Source organism: Neophocaena asiaeorientalis, unplaced genomic scaffold, assembly GCF_003031525.2.
Source record: "Neophocaena asiaeorientalis asiaeorientalis breed wild unplaced genomic scaffold, Neophocaena_asiaeorientalis_V1.1 scaffold91, whole genome shotgun sequence".
Lineage (NCBI taxonomy): Eukaryota > Metazoa > Chordata > Mammalia > Artiodactyla > Phocoenidae > Neophocaena > Neophocaena asiaeorientalis.
Window position 1 is genome coordinate 962,129 of NW_020173198.1, and position 15,247 is coordinate 977,375.

General features: G+C 46.1%; 1 protein-coding gene across 2 annotated transcripts; it reads right to left on the reverse strand.

Annotated features, from left to right (window-relative positions):
• Positions 1 to 855: 855 nt before the first annotated feature.
• Positions 856 to 10,986, reverse strand: FUS (FUS RNA binding protein). Of its 2 annotated transcripts, none has more exons than XM_024744403.1 (15): positions 10,906 to 10,986; positions 9,325 to 9,349; positions 9,079 to 9,233; positions 8,186 to 8,327; positions 7,835 to 8,016; positions 7,412 to 7,619; positions 5,778 to 5,812; positions 4,242 to 4,274; positions 3,319 to 3,422; positions 2,831 to 2,960; positions 2,485 to 2,586; positions 2,226 to 2,349; positions 1,791 to 1,891; positions 1,528 to 1,675; positions 856 to 1,218 (listed from the first exon to the last, which is right to left on the reverse strand). In XM_024744403.1, exons 1-15 carry the CDS (start codon positions 10,916 to 10,918, stop codon positions 1,179 to 1,181), a joined length of 1,542 nt encoding a protein of 513 aa, XP_024600171.1. In that variant the 5' UTR covers positions 10,919 to 10,986; the 3' UTR covers positions 856 to 1,178. The 2 variants fall into 2 exon arrangements, with proteins under 2 accessions (XP_024600171.1, XP_024600170.1); XM_024744402.1 differs by having other exon boundaries at positions 8,186 to 8,330.
• Between the last annotated feature and the right edge of the window lie 4,261 nt (positions 10,987 to 15,247).

A 15,247-nucleotide genomic window follows, 5' to 3' on the forward strand; every position in this document is an offset into this window, starting at 1 on the left:
GAAAGGCATGTTAAGGTTGACAGGCACTAGAGTCTGAGGTTTCAACTCATCGGCCCCAACCTTTGCCTTTCTTAAAATTATCAATGACCTCAGCCCTCTGGGTATAGGCAGGATGTAAACATGACCCAGCTAGACCACTGTCTCCCTAAAGACACCTACCAAAGCCCCACCTTCAGGAAAACTAATGCGGGGGAGCCACCCTGAAAGATAAAGAACTGCCTCTACCTTACTTTCCCAGCTAACCTTCCCCCCTTTACCATCTCCTCTCCTTCCCAAGTCTCTTTCCCTAAAATTTAGCATCCTCTTAAGGCCTAGGCAAACAACGTTTGGGATAGGAGTCTGTCCCCTTCAGAACAATGATTTCAGAACGAAATGCCAAGAAATGAAAATGAAGTGATCAGACAGGGACTCCATCCTGGGGTCGACCATTTCCTGAGAAACGAGAGCCACATCACCCATGTACTGGGCATGAAGTGAGCAAGGCCACGGAACACCTGCCATTAAGTAGGTGCTCAGTTACTCTCCTTCCTTCAAAACACCCAACTGGCTAATAACTATGTGCTCCAATCATGATCAAGCTTGAATACCACCCCCAAAGCAACCTAATTTGTTTGAGCCCCACTCAGAAAAGTGCCAGAAGAGCCAAGAGGCCTTAAAAAAAGAATAGAACTACTATAATAAACTCACTAAAACCAGCATGTGAATAAACATGGTAAAAGAAAAACTTCCAAATGGTTGGACAATTCTGGGCCAACACACCACATGTTTCTCATTTACCACTTTCATTCATCTAGTTTTTACCATAACAGAAAAGTTTAATCTCTACTTTCAAGGATACACTTGACCTTTTCTCCCTGAAACAAGTATCAAACACTTTATTCCAGTTCCTGCTAAGCGGGAACAAACAAATTATTCCAGTTCCCATAAGGCAGGTTGATCTGAAAGAGGAAAACTCCCCACATTCTTGACCTGGACATCAATGCTCCAGGACAGTGAAGAGGGGGAAGAGGAAGAAAATTTAACTAAAATGATGGTTTTTAATGGGAACCAGAAATATGGTTACAATTACATAGTCCGACACAAAAAAACCGTGGGTGATCAGGAGTTGGAAGGTTACAAAATAATGAGGGTAACACTGGGTACAGGAAGAAAGCTGCTCCAGAACTTCAGGAGCCAGGCTAATACGGCCTCTCCCTGCGATCCTGTCTGTGCTCACCCCTGCAAGAAAGAGTATCCATTAGGTCTGAGTTACCAACCTCTCTACCCACCCCACCCCAGAAATCCTATCTGCCCCTGCTACCCAACCCCAAGAACTAGCTCATATCTCCCTATAGGTATAGAGAGTACGTGGGAGTCTACAGATTAGCTCCCCCAGATAATCTTCCTTCCCTCCTTCCCTACCCACTATGGTTACAGTCTCAGCTTTCCAACCTAGCCCTCAAAATGAAACCACTGTCCCAAAACCTTGCAATCCCATGACCTCTGTTCAACTGCTCTACTTTCATTTCAATTTAGAGTCTTACTTACCTGGAGTCCATCTTGCCAGGGCCAAAGCCACCTCTGTCCCCACCACCCCGGCCCCCTCGGAAGCCCCCACGGTCCCCGCCTCGGCCTCGGTAGCCGCCCCGATCATAGCCTCCTCTGCCACCACGACGATCGTCTCCATAGTTTCCCCCTAGGAAAAAAGAAATATGATATATCCCCATATCACATCCCCCAAATTCCTCCTACCTTCCCTCTAGCCTCCTTTTGATCCCAACTCCATATCACCAGCTCTGCCTCTTCCTTACCCATATGAGAGCCTCCTGGTCCCCCTCCTGGGCCATCTGGTTTAGGGGCCTTACACTGGTTGCATTCATTCCTCCAAGAGAAGTTCATGTTCTCACACGTACTGAGGAAAATAAGACAATTAGTCAGGGCCGGGGGCCGCTAAGACAAGACCTAGAATTACGAACACTCCAGTTACCTTACAGATATGTGAGGAAAATGAGGCCTCGGAAAAGCAAAAGGGCTTGTTTCTCAGGAGTGAGCCAGACAAAAACTGCAGGTTATTGAACCCAGTCCAATATCTTTCCCACTAGAGCTACCTCACCTAGGTGACTCCTGGCCAAGCCTGTCAAAGTGTACCTTTGACATCTATTAGTCAGAAAACACAAGCTCTACCATAGTACCAAAGGGCACACGTGTAAGAGGGCTGAGAAAAGAATTAAAGAAGTTTCACTCACGGATTAGGACACTTCCAGTCCCCTGCTCGCTGCTGTCCTCCACCACCACCACCACCGCTGGGGAATCCTCCTCGGCCACCGCCACCACTGCCACCACCTCCATAGCCTCCACGGCCCATGGGTCCTAGTGCAGACACAAGAATAGGTCTGCTCCGCTTCCAAGTTTGGTTAACCTAACCTTCTCTCCCATGCAAACCCTTACCATCCTCCCTCCCTTCTCTCCCCATCACCTCTTACGCCAGCAGAAGTAGCTCCTCACCTCCTCGCCCTCGGCCTCCACGACCATTGCCACCACCCCGATTGAAGTCTGCTCGCCGAGTAGCAAATGAGACCTTGATAGGATTCCCAGAGAATTCTTTACCTAAAGAAATAAAGGAGGTATAAAGAGACTTTTTATTAAGACCTGTGGGTCCAAAAACACACTTGGTACAATCAAGAGAAGACTCTGCCTTCTTGTAAATGTTTACAATCTCATGAAACCTAAGAAAAAATAAGACCACGCCCAAATAGGAGTGTTGGAAGACTCACAGAAATCCTCAAAACACAGGCCGTTTCCCAAAGCTAGTTACCCTGTCCCCCACCCCTGCCAGCCTCCACATACATACCATCAAACCAGTCAATAGCTGCTTTAGCAGAAGGTGGGTCATCAAATGACACTGTTGCCTCTCCCTTCAGTTTGCCTGTTTCCCTGTCTGTGTACAGATTAATCATGGGCTGTCCTGTTTTCTTATTTGTCTGAAAAAATCAACATGAGGTAACATCAGTCTTAAAGAAGACAGCACTATCACAACCATACCTTTCTATTTCACGTAACTTGAATTAAAGCCATCAACTATAACTGTTTCTCACTTCAATATTAAAAGATGAAAGTAAAGATTATAGACTACAAATTCAAAAGTTTTAGACACTCCCTTTTTTATCAATTGTGCCTCCTTTGTGTTAAAATGTGATTCCCTTTAAAAAATGGCAAAGGCTAATGTTCTTTCTTCAACAAATTAAGCAGACAACCATTAAGACTTTTTTTTTTCACTAAGGTGTGAAATCCAAAAGCCTGCAGCACTGATAGAAAGCACCCACTCTGCTCCACAAGTACCTTAATGATACCAATCTGCTTGAAGTAATCAGCTACAGACTCAATTGTAACATTCTCGCCCAGGCCTTGCACGAAGATGGTGTTGTTGTCTGAATTATCCTGTTCTGCTTATCAAACGCAGAAAGAAACATGAATTTGAAGACAGGAAACAAGCAAAGGTAAAACAAGTCAGTGACTCTTAATAACCTAACTTTAATACTTGCTATTTCGCTTTCAAAGAAAAATTCTAAAGCAAGCAATATACTTTGGTTTAGGTCGGACAAAAGAAATCCCCATCCCTTCTATTTTATTATCTGAGTACCAATATGCCAGCCACTTCACAAATTTAAATTTAGTTTTACAACTACCCTTTGAAACATGTTGATACTCACTAAGAAACCAGGGCTCAGGAGTTAACTGCCCAACCACACAGTAAGTACACCCGTTGTTTGTCAACGTTAAGACCCCCAAGTTAAGAAACCTATTTTACACTAAAATCCAGTATATAAACATAATTAAAACAAAAAGTACACTAAGTGCTTCCCTTTCTGTGTCCTTTTTGTTCAATAATTTGGTTACGATCCCCATTTTTTTTTTTTTTTTTACGATCCCCATTTTTAAAAGCCACTGCTTGCTGAACCAGCAGTTCAGGATTATGGTCCACACACAGATGCATCAGCATCTCCTGAAACTTGTTAGAAATGCAAATTCTCGGGCTCCTCCCAGACCTCCTAAATTGCTGGGAGAGGAAATCACCACATCAGGTATTTCTGATACATGGCTCATTTATAAATCACTGTTAAGTACAGCTACACCTAAACTCCCTTCCCTACATTTTCCTTCTTCTCTACCCCTGTTCTTCACATCCCTTTAAGTTTCAAAGAACATCCAGGAAAAGTCCTGATACCACTTGAGCCATTCCTTCATGCCACCTCTGGACTTACCAGAGTCATGACGTGATCCTTGGTCCCGAGGGCCTTAAGTGACATGAAAAAAAAACAAAAAACAAAAAAACAAGGAAAGAGGAGCCGTTAGTCAACAGGCTGAGAAAGACAAGGAGAAAAATTCACACCAAATCCAAACTTTTGCAAAATATCAGGTAAGTGCTCACAGCCTCACTCCAAACCCTGTCCTGGGTTGCCTGCCCAGAGAAAAATCCTAGGCAGGTCTGGGGAAGACAGAGGCCCCTTTCTTAAGATCTGTATGTAACCTGAGTCCCCACAGGGACAACGCCACATTTCAGAAAATGCTGCCTCCCCCAGCTCAGGCTGGGAAATGTCCTCAGCACAGACTGGGAGGGCCAGGAGGGAGACCCCTTGAAGTTAACCAACTCATAGCTTGGCCCTGTTCTCTCACCCCAGAGAGAAATGGGCTCACCACCAGTAATGTGATATGCATCCATACAGTTTCTCCAAACTTTAACACCAAAGACACTTATCCCTTGTAGAACAATTTTTAATTTCATCTTTAGAAACCATTCTTAAAACCATGTTTGTTTCCCCCAAAACCACATGAAAATAAAAATCATACATAACAGCTATTGTATTTTTTAAGCATGTCCCAGGGAACAGACCAGAAATCTTATTTCCATAATGCAGCCTCTATTTTTTTTCCAGAGACCATCTTTGACCAAAGTTTATCTGAATTCATCATAAATAAATATTGTACCCACACTCAATGACACCTAAATCATGAACCCAAGCCTTTGGCTTTAAATGTTGAGACAAATCAAGAAACCTTTTGTTAGTTAACCAAACCAGAAAAGTTCCAGCTTACTGGGAGACTTCTCAAATTTGCCATTTTTCCATGAATTCAGTTTTGTGCTGTTTAAGACCTGGTTATTTCCCATGAGCCACACATACTCCCAACCTTTCTTGGAAGTAGTCCACACCTTCCTTCCCAGAGCTAGTTTCTATTTGCCCATCTGACTTGAGTTTAAATGCGTGTATGTAGAATCGCATTGACACCATTCAGTATTTAATATATAAATATATACCAACTTCACCATCCTCAGGGCAGGGCAAAAGTTCACATCCCTCGTCCAGAATTAAAACATTTGGAGATTGTTATACACACACACACACACACACACACACACACACACTAACCTCGGACACACTGATCAAAAGGACCCTAAAGCCAAGTCGGCCCCACGTGTTCCAGCACACTCTCCAGCTTCTCATTACGGTGCTCACTAAGTGCCGGGTGTGGCAACACTCCTGTCAGAGGCCTACTTAAACACCTCTTATTTAACCTGGGTCAAACCCAATTGGTACCAGATGCCTGCTGAGTCTTACCCCTGCCTGCCTCCAGGTTAGCACACATCTGGCAGCAGGTGGCATTCTACCCCACCCCTTTCTGGAGGTGGTTCTGGACACTCCAAAACCTTTGACACTTAAAACACGCTAAGACATCTGCAAATGAACAATCAGACAAAGCATTGCTGGGAGTTGGGAATTTTGGAAACTCTGTTCACTTACCACCAAATTTATTGAAGCCACCACGGTCACTTCCGCTGGAGAAGACAAGTTAGAAGAAAGGACATGAAGCTTCCAACGGCTACAAAAGGGCGGTTTTTGATTTTGTTCAACATTCCCCAAACATGGGTAGGTGTTTTGGGAAAATGATAATACAAATGGCTACTAAAATACATTCCCCTTCCTGACCACCCCTTGTCTGACCTTTGAGCATGTCACACACACGTGTGCAATTTCTCAGACACAATTTTTAAGGATTTTGCTTTAAAAGATTATATATCTATTTCCTCTGGAAAAAAAAAAAGACCCATTTTCCTTGGTCGTTCTTCCGACGTAGCAGATGTTTTTTCCTCTTGTCGCGAGTGGATGACAACCCAGTAGTTGGTTTAAAAACCCTACCCCCGATTTACCCAGAAGACATTTCACACCAGGCTGGGGTAGCCCTGAACACATTTTTGTGGTTTTTTGCTTTGAAAGCAGCAAGCAGACCCAACCCTGTTCCATAAAAAGTCAAAACCAAAGGCAATTTCCCCTTAAAGCGAGACAAACTTGGCTAAGCCCTACCCTAACTACTGAGCTGTTTTTGATCTCTCCCCACCCCCGGGGTCACCCCTTCTAACACTGTGAGAAGAGCGGAGTATTTTGCAATGTCACCTTTCATACCTGTGGCACATAAAATGCAGAGCAAGTTAACAGTCACATTAACAGTTGTTTTTCTTTTTAAAGTTTTGCATTAAACACACGCACACAACAGAGTTTTCCTTATTTTGTACGGTTTTTGAGATTGCCCCCACCCACCTCTGAATACTTACCATACACAAACTCTTTAAAAAACCTACTTTTTCCCAAAAAGGAGTAACACACTGACATTCCTCCCCTCTCAAGGGAGACAGAGTAGGGTCCTTCAAATCATATTTACCAACAGATTTGACAAGTGCTTTAACATTAAATCTAAGGTTTTACTTCAACTTCAGCAGGAAGGGGAGGAAAGAAGGTCCAGTTGGACAAGTAACCAGAGGAAGGGGGACAGTGGAGCAAATAGGTGGGATACCACTGTCAAGCGTACTGTATTTTGTCCAAAAGGTCTGCACACTTCAGATAGCCCCATGAACCAAGTCACACACAAAATCATTACTGTCAGTCAAATGAGTGCTCGTGGATTCAAATGACTACAGAATACAGAAAGAGAGAGTAGCCAATTCCTGGAAGCTCAAGTCAGGTTAACCATTTACAACTTCCTCAGAGGACACATGGGAATACAAGTAACAAGTTTCCCTATTACCAGGAGTGGGATCATCGGTTTCCCTTGCAGAGAAAGAAGCCTTTACTTCCATTTTTCTTGCCTAGGATATCAATGACTCCAATCCATATACACCCATGTTTCTTTTTCTTCAGAAATAAAAATGTCAGTACTCAAATCTCTATACAGAGGTGTGGGTAGAAGTTCAGGTTCCCAAGTTCTCACAAAAATAAAATGGGGATGTATGAAGAAGATACAGTCAATGCTCCTAAATCAAAGCCCCCACAAATCTCTAGAATAAGACTAACCATGCACTAAGGGACTAGGCTTCAAGGGAGATTCATGCAACCCCCCACAATGCTCACTGATGTTACTCCCTGGCTCACAAGACACCTACCCCATGCCGCCTCTGCCTCCACGGCCACCTCCACGACCTCTGGGTTCATAGCCACCACTGCTGCGGCTGTAACCACCGCCACCGCCCCGGCCACGGCCCCCACGGTCCTGCTGGCCTCCCCCGTAGCCGCCGCCACCACTCTGGTCCTGATTGCCATAACCGCCGCCACCACCACTACTCATGGAGGACTGATCTTGGCCATAGTTACCTGTCAGGAAAGAAAGGATGCCTTTAAGAAACACAAAACAGACTGTGAGGTGGCACAAAGCAGTTCAACTGCACCAGGTGATAAATGACAAAAAAAATTAAAATGAAGCTAGGAAACAAAAGCGCAACATTTTTAAGAACCTTTTAGGGAAAGGGTCGAGCGGGATACAATTCCTTACAAAAAGCAGGTATGAGACAAAGCTGAAGACATCTCACCTCCACCACCCCCTCCACCTCCACCGCTGCTGTTGTACTGGTTCTGCTGCCCATAGCCCTGAGGGGGATTATAGCTTTGCTGCTGTCCATAGCTTTGCTGCTGTCCACCATAGCCAGACTGCTGGCCATAGCCCCCACTCTGGGGCTGCCCATAGCCGCTGCTCTGAGAACTGCTACCGTAACTAGGGAAAAGGAAAAAACAGAATCATAATGCCAGCATGTCCAAAACCTTCTTTCACTTTCAGTACACCCCATTCTCTGTACCCAACAGAGGCCACCCCCGTTAGTCCTCATGCTCACTCATGCACCCCTAATCTTTCAGTCCTCTCCCCTCTCCCCACAACTCCTTACCTTCCCGAGGCGCTGCTAGGAGCTGGCTGCTGGCCATAGCCAGGGTATGAGGACTGCTGCCCGTAAGACGACTGAGAACTTTGGCTACTGCCATAGCCACCAGCTGAGCCATATCCCTGGGGAGTTGACTGTGTGCTATAGCCTGCTAGAAGAAAAAGAAAGAGGAAGTCACAAAAACTATGATGAAAGAGAAAAGGCAGGGAATGTGTTGAAGAAAACATTATATACCACCTAATGCTTCCCATACTTGAAAAGTCAGCCTCTTAGAAGATGCTTGGAAATCTTGCAACTCACAGTCAGAGATTACCCTTCTCTTTTACCTTAAAGCTTAATATTCCAACTTCAGAGTTCCAATCTCATCCCACCCACACCAAAGCCAGCCTCCAGGACCACCACTAATCACAGCCCAAGAGATCCCTATAAATGAACAGCATTTTAACCTGCCCATAAGGTGTGCAGTACAGTAAGACAACCCCATATGATTTACACTTCAGGACCTCAGGGCAAATTCCACCTCCTCGTGTATCATGTGATATATACAGCAGTCCCACTTCAAACATCTTCAAGGAAGCCATTTTCTCCCTTTTAAGTATCTAAAAGTTTTCTCCCTTTAGGCAATACTCCCCCCCACACACCCCGCCCTCCCATTTCACTTTCACTCTTAGGGGAAATGGGGAAAAGTGCAACATAAATAGAAAAGTAAAAAGTCAAAGAAAATAATAGGAAACAATTACAAACCAATTAAGTATTTTTGTTTGAAAGGACTCAAACGCTGAAGTGCTTTAAGGGTCATAGACTGGTTAAAGCAAACATTTCAGCACTGCTTAGGTTTAAAAAAAGCAACATTCAGAAACAGCAGGAAGAGGTGGGGTGACCCACTAAAAGAGACTCACTGTTCTGGGCCTGTCCGTAAGAACTACCATAGCTGCTCTGGCCATAGCCTGAAGTGTCCGCTGACTGGCCGTAGCCACTGTAACTCTGCTGTCCATAGGGCTGATTGCTCTGCTGGGAATAGCCCTGCCCAGGCTGGGTTGGGTAGGCCCCATAACTGGAGAAAAAGACAAACCGTGCTCTCAGACAAAAACACCTTAGCCACCCTTGCCCTTTACAAACTCTGGAAGCCCAGAAATGACACTCACCTTTGGGTTGCTTGTTGAGTATAGTCTGAAAAACAGAAACACAATTAATTATATTACCTTCAACCATCCCTAAGAGTAGACTAGAGCAAAAAGTCTTAACTCAAGCTAGCTTTGGGGCCCCCAGAGAGGAAAGTCAACGAGGCATAAATTCCCACATGAAACCCTAGTTGAGAGGAACAATCTGGCAGACCGTAGTCAAGTTTTCTTACAATAAAGAAAAGTAAAGAAACAGCGAATTTCTACAGAGACCAAGAAGCCTTAAGTACTGGAAAAAGCAAGAGCCTTGGTGAACAGCTCCAATTTTCTGCAACTTCAATCGATGTCAGGAACTGCACAAATTTACACACATTTCCTTCTCACACCCGCTCGAAGACAAAGATATCACCGAAAATCAAGCTAAAGTCACACAGCTGCTTCAGCAGAACAGGTTTTAATTCAAGCCAGAGGCAGAATTGTTCGGAACGTAGCCTCCACTTTCTCAATCCGAAAAACCAGAATGTCTCCAAAGAGGCCGCTCTTCACCCTTTGCCTAATCTTGGAGACAGGAAACGGAAGCTTTTAATGCAAAGCTAGCTAACCAAGAGAAGAGCGCTCTTTGATCCCAAACAACAGAGATCACCATCAAAGAGCGGTCGCCTCGGGAGGCAAGTCGACTGGTACTCAAGTCCCCAGCCCTGTGGCTCCCCACGAGTGCGTTTTCTTATCTCCTCCTTGCCTGCCTCGGGACTGTGGGGAGACTCGGCGAACCGAAGAAAGAGAAAGCGCTTTTAAAACGCCACATGTTAGACGCACTGGCCAGATCCACTCGTCTCGCCGATACAGGAAACGAGGCGTTTCCTCCCGCAGAAAAGAGCAAAAGGACCGGGAGAAGGTGTGGCCTCGGGCGGCCGTTCCTTTCAGTAACCACCTCCGAGAGAGGAAATTTAGGCGGGAAAAGCCTCGGGCCGGGTCCCCAAGTCCGTTGGACCACCCCCAGCCGTTAAGCTGGCCCAAGCCTCCGCCCCCGCCCGCGTGGCAAGCGAGGCGGGAACGAGGCGGTCCCGCCCCTTCCCGAGGGACCCCGGGGGCAAGGCCCAAACCGGACGCGCGCCGCGGAGCCTCCAGCGAAGGGTCTCGCGACAAAAAGCAGGGCCGACACGAGGCGGGAGGGGGGGTTCGCGCCGCCAGAAAGGGGGGAGGGGCCAGCAGAGCGCGTGCGCGCTCCGAATGCCCGGATGCAGCACTGCGACAAAGCGGGCCCGAGCGCGAGGCTCGGAATGAGAAGGAGAAAAGGCTACAGGGACCGGGCATTTCCATCCATGCCTCACGTTTCCAATCACCAAGAAGTGTCCCTCCCAACCCTCACCTCAAGGAAAGGGGCTGCGAAGGGAAGACCTCCCGCCCCGCGCCAGGCGCCAGAGGAGCGAAACAAGATGGCGACATCGGCCTCCCCCTTCCACCCCTCTCCGCTGCTTCCCGCCAGTGCTGCGAGAAGACCCTACACGCGATCGCCGCCCAGGTCCCACCGAAAAACAAAAGCCCGACTGGAAGGTAACAAGGCCCGGGGCCGGCGCGCCACCGCCGCCTCGCGCCCTTACATACCGTTTGAGGCCATGTCCGCGCACGCGCGCACAGGCCGACAATCAGCAAGATTCCAACACCACAGCACCGACGCCTCGAGGACTGAGCAGCCCCGCCTCCTGGGTCGAGGTTTATGTACGCCTCCCCGCCTACGCATGCCGGGGGAACGCACCAACTGCGTAAAGGAAAGGGGGAATCGTGGCCGACTCCTGCAACTCTTCAGGGAGTATAGAGGACCCTAGCAGGCAGAAAGGAAGCGTATTAACTAAGAACCTTGAAAATAATACATATAATCCTCTGCTTTTCTGACAAAGAAGTTATATTTGCTTTTCAGGAATAAGCCCACGTTTCACCGTCACCCCTATGGTGGCATAATGGTACAGCCCGATTACCCTCTGGGGGCGGGGCGAGGGGCCCAGGGCGGTTGCGGGCGGAACTGTAGTCAAAGCCGGGAGCCGAGGGGCGGGAACCGAAATTCCTCAGGCTGGCCCCTTTCACTGGGCCTCACTTTCGCTCGGGATGGAGAGCTCCTGCGCTCCATTCCCCTTACACTGCATCAAATGCATCCTCCCTCCGGCGCCAGCCTCCCTCTCCGGCTCTAGTGTTCCTCCACCGACAACACACACCGACCCTCTCCCTGCGTGTAGGTATTCACTCATCGTCTTTCAGGCTTGCGTCTGCTGAAGTCCTTATCAGGGTTTGTAGATTGTGACGCTTGCCATGAAAGAAAGCATGGAGTTTATCCCGGAACCTTGGGTCCCAGTCTGGTCGAGCACTGATCGCCCACCCACACCCTCACGGCTTGGCCCGCGAGTAGCTTGGCTTGACTAGCTCTTGGACTGGAAAGCCCAAACCCTCCGGATCTCAAAGAGCACTGAGATTAGATCAGGGATTTCCCAGCCTTTTTACTGATAAAGGGCTACTCTTTATTCTCCTGAAACCCTACCGAGGAACCAATGTGGAGATCCAATAATAACTGATATTTGTATAGAGCTGAAGTGATTTCAAAATGCACAATTAATTGCTTTCCCATTACAGTCTTATGAAGAAGGTAAAGCTATCTCCATTTTACAGGTAAGAAGAATGAGACTCAGGCTGAGTGCAATCCATGATTATAGAACAGCTAAGGGTCAGGGGTCCTGATTTGAATCCAGGTCTGTGTGGCTGCAAAACACTCCTTATGTTGGTTATGCGAACACTTTGAAGTGTTCTGAAGCCTTTTCACTCCCTATAAGAGCAAGGACAAAAAGTGAAATTCAAATTAACTTGCAACTTGCACTCTAATCAGCCTTGCCTAGAGAAGGAAATTTGAAAGTATTGAATAAAACAAGACAAAGGAGGTTATTCCTGGTACATGTGCCATGCGGATTTTCCTTCCCAGCTTACATGTGATGTGGGTTCCAGAACTTCCTTTGTAGGTTAGACACGTTTTCCTAGAGAAATAATTGTGGGCTATGCCCACAAACTTCTACTAAATTCCTGACTTAGGCCCCATTGGCCCTTGAACACCCTGTCACCCACCCCACCCCCACTGGGAGGGCATTGTGACACTTGAGTGAGGGCAAAAAGAGTGAAGTCCATCACTCATTCATTCATTGATTCTACAAATATTTATTAAGTACCTACAGTGTTCCAGGGACTGTCCAGGGTACTGAGGATGCATTAGTGTACAAAATAGATAAAGCAATTTAATAACAAAGCTAACATATAATAATAATAATATTTATATATAACATATTTATAATAACATAACACTTTGATAAGGCTTACTAAGTTTCAGGCAGTGTTCTGAGTGCTGTGAGTATAGCTTGTTTAATCTTATTCTTCACAATAAAATGTTGACATGAGGATTACATTTTACAGATGAACAAAAAGGCATGGAAAGGTAAAAAGCTGTGCCCAGGGCTACACAGAAAGTGGCAAAGCCAGGTTCCCAACCCAGGCAGCCTGGCTCAGAGTTCCGGCTCTTAACCCCCGTGCTTCAGCAAACATCGCTTGAGCACTGCATAATATGTACCAAGCCTGGGGCAGACCTAGAGAGAAGAGGATAAAAAAATCCAGTCCCTGAGCCACAAGACCTTATAGCCAGTGGGCAAGATGTGGGTGAGACCCACAAACCCCACAAACCCCAAAGTGTATTTGAATCAAATGTGGTAAGTGCTGTAACATGGAATCAAGGACTGCGGAAACTCTTCTGGGAGAGCAAGTCATCCATCAGGTAGACAACCACAGAAGAGGAAAAAGAGGTGGTGACATTGAAGCCAGGCCTTACAGGATAAGTAGGAGTTCACCAAGCAGCAGAGGATATGGTGTAACAGGCAGATGGAATGGCAAAGTCAAAGGCGTGGGTGGGGAAGGGCACTCATGCAGCAGCGTGGCAGGGAGTAATAGGCTCAGACTGTGACTTGTGAAAGGCTACCTCAAGTGACTGTTTCTCCAGGCTTATCTCTCTCAGTGAACCTCTCCTGACTCATGAAACACGGGGGCCTCTCACTCCTTAAAAGTCTCCTTACTTGGCATCCCTGCTCCGGGCCCTCCCCCCTTTCCCACTGTCCATTTAGCTCCTTCCCTGCATTCTCCTCCTCTGCTCGCCCTGCAGATAGCAGAGCTCTCCAGAGTTCTGTCTTCAGCCTCCTTTGCTTCCTCCTCGAGACTCAAAAGCCCCAACCGCAGCCTGGTGTGAAACGCAGCCCACAGACAGGTTGTCTGTAGCCAACATGTTGGTTTTAATTTTTTCAACCATTTGCCAACACTAAAAATAGAGAAAAATCCAAACTTCTGGCTTTTCTTGAAAACTGGAGGCTCTGGCCATCCAAGGCCCACTTTCCCACAGGGCAAGGGTCAGCTGGGACAAGAAGCTGCTGGGGCATGTGCTTGCAACTGACCAGAGTCTCCATTACTTCCTAGTATTCCTGACATGGAAGCCAGAGTCAATCGCCATTTATATCAGGTGTTTAATGTAGTTGTTCTTAGAGTGGAATTAAAAGCAAGGGAAAATATTTCTTCCCTTCAAACGTAAGAAACCAAAGCAGGTCCTGGTTTTCAGGCCTCTACCTGGCCCTTGGAAGCAGTTGAGTTTGTGATTAGTTCCAGATGAGAGGTTCTTAACCTCTTTTTGTGCCAGAGTCTAGTGAATTCTGTGGATCCCTTCTTAGAATATTTTTAAATGCATAAAACAAACATTGTAAGAATACAAAGGAAACCAATTAAATGAAAATAGAGTTATCAAAATATTTCTTAAAAACATCTTCATGATCAAATATACAGACCTGATAGCATAATATCTGAATTTTGAAGTAGAACGGAATGTAAAAAATATTTTAAGATACCTGCAACAGCTGCAATGTGATATGAAAATTTCTGAGATTTCTGTTGGTGTTAAAGACCCAGACACTGCTGTGGTTTGTTGCCTATAGACAGCCGATTGAGAAAAATGCTGTGTCAATTGGAGGTTAGTAAAAATTTAAATGTACTCTTTTCTGTCCAAATCTGTGACCCCCCGATGCTATTCTCAGACCCCTAGCAAAGACTCCAAGTTAAAAATTGGCTCTGGAGAATCTCATCCACATCATGCCTTCAACTCCCCGATGTGTAGGTCCAGCCATGATGCTCCTGAGTTCCACACCTGTCTCTTGATCATCTCCAGCCCAATTTTGTCCAGCAGATGCATCACGCAGGATTGGAGGCAGCAGTCATTTGTGGTACATTCAGCTGTTCTGGCCAACATAGCAGCCCAAGCCTTTGGTTCTTCAGGGGTAGCTCTTGTGCAGGTTATAACATCCTTAGTATCACTAATGTCAATGGCATGAGGCAACAGCACTGGAATTTCCACTAGAAATTTTCTGTGGTGTTGTTGGACCCTCAGCCTGGTATCTATTACTGGCTGGGAAGCATCCAAACTTGACTCTTAACCTTCTCAAAAACTTAGTCACCACTTTATAATCCCTTTCTGCTTAAACTAAAATAGATTATATCATCTGCAACTGAGAACTCCAATTTATACCATTGTCAATGCAGCACTGTCTATATACCAAAATATTAGAAACCACCTAAGTGCCTATCAATAGGGGATCTGGTTAACTGAGTTATTATACAGCAAAATTTCTCGGTCTCGGCACTATTGACATTTTAGGGCAGGTAATTCTTTGCTGTGGGGGACTGTTCTGTGTATTATAGGATATTTAGCAGCATTCCTGGCCTCTACCCATATTGGATGTTTGTAACCACCCCCAGTTTTAATAACCAAAGTTGTCTCCTGGCTGGAGGGGGAGGGGGTACAGAGTCACCCAAGATTGAGAACCACTGTGATACGGCTATACCATGAGATTAAGAAAATTAGATAGATCTAAGTGTACAGACACCA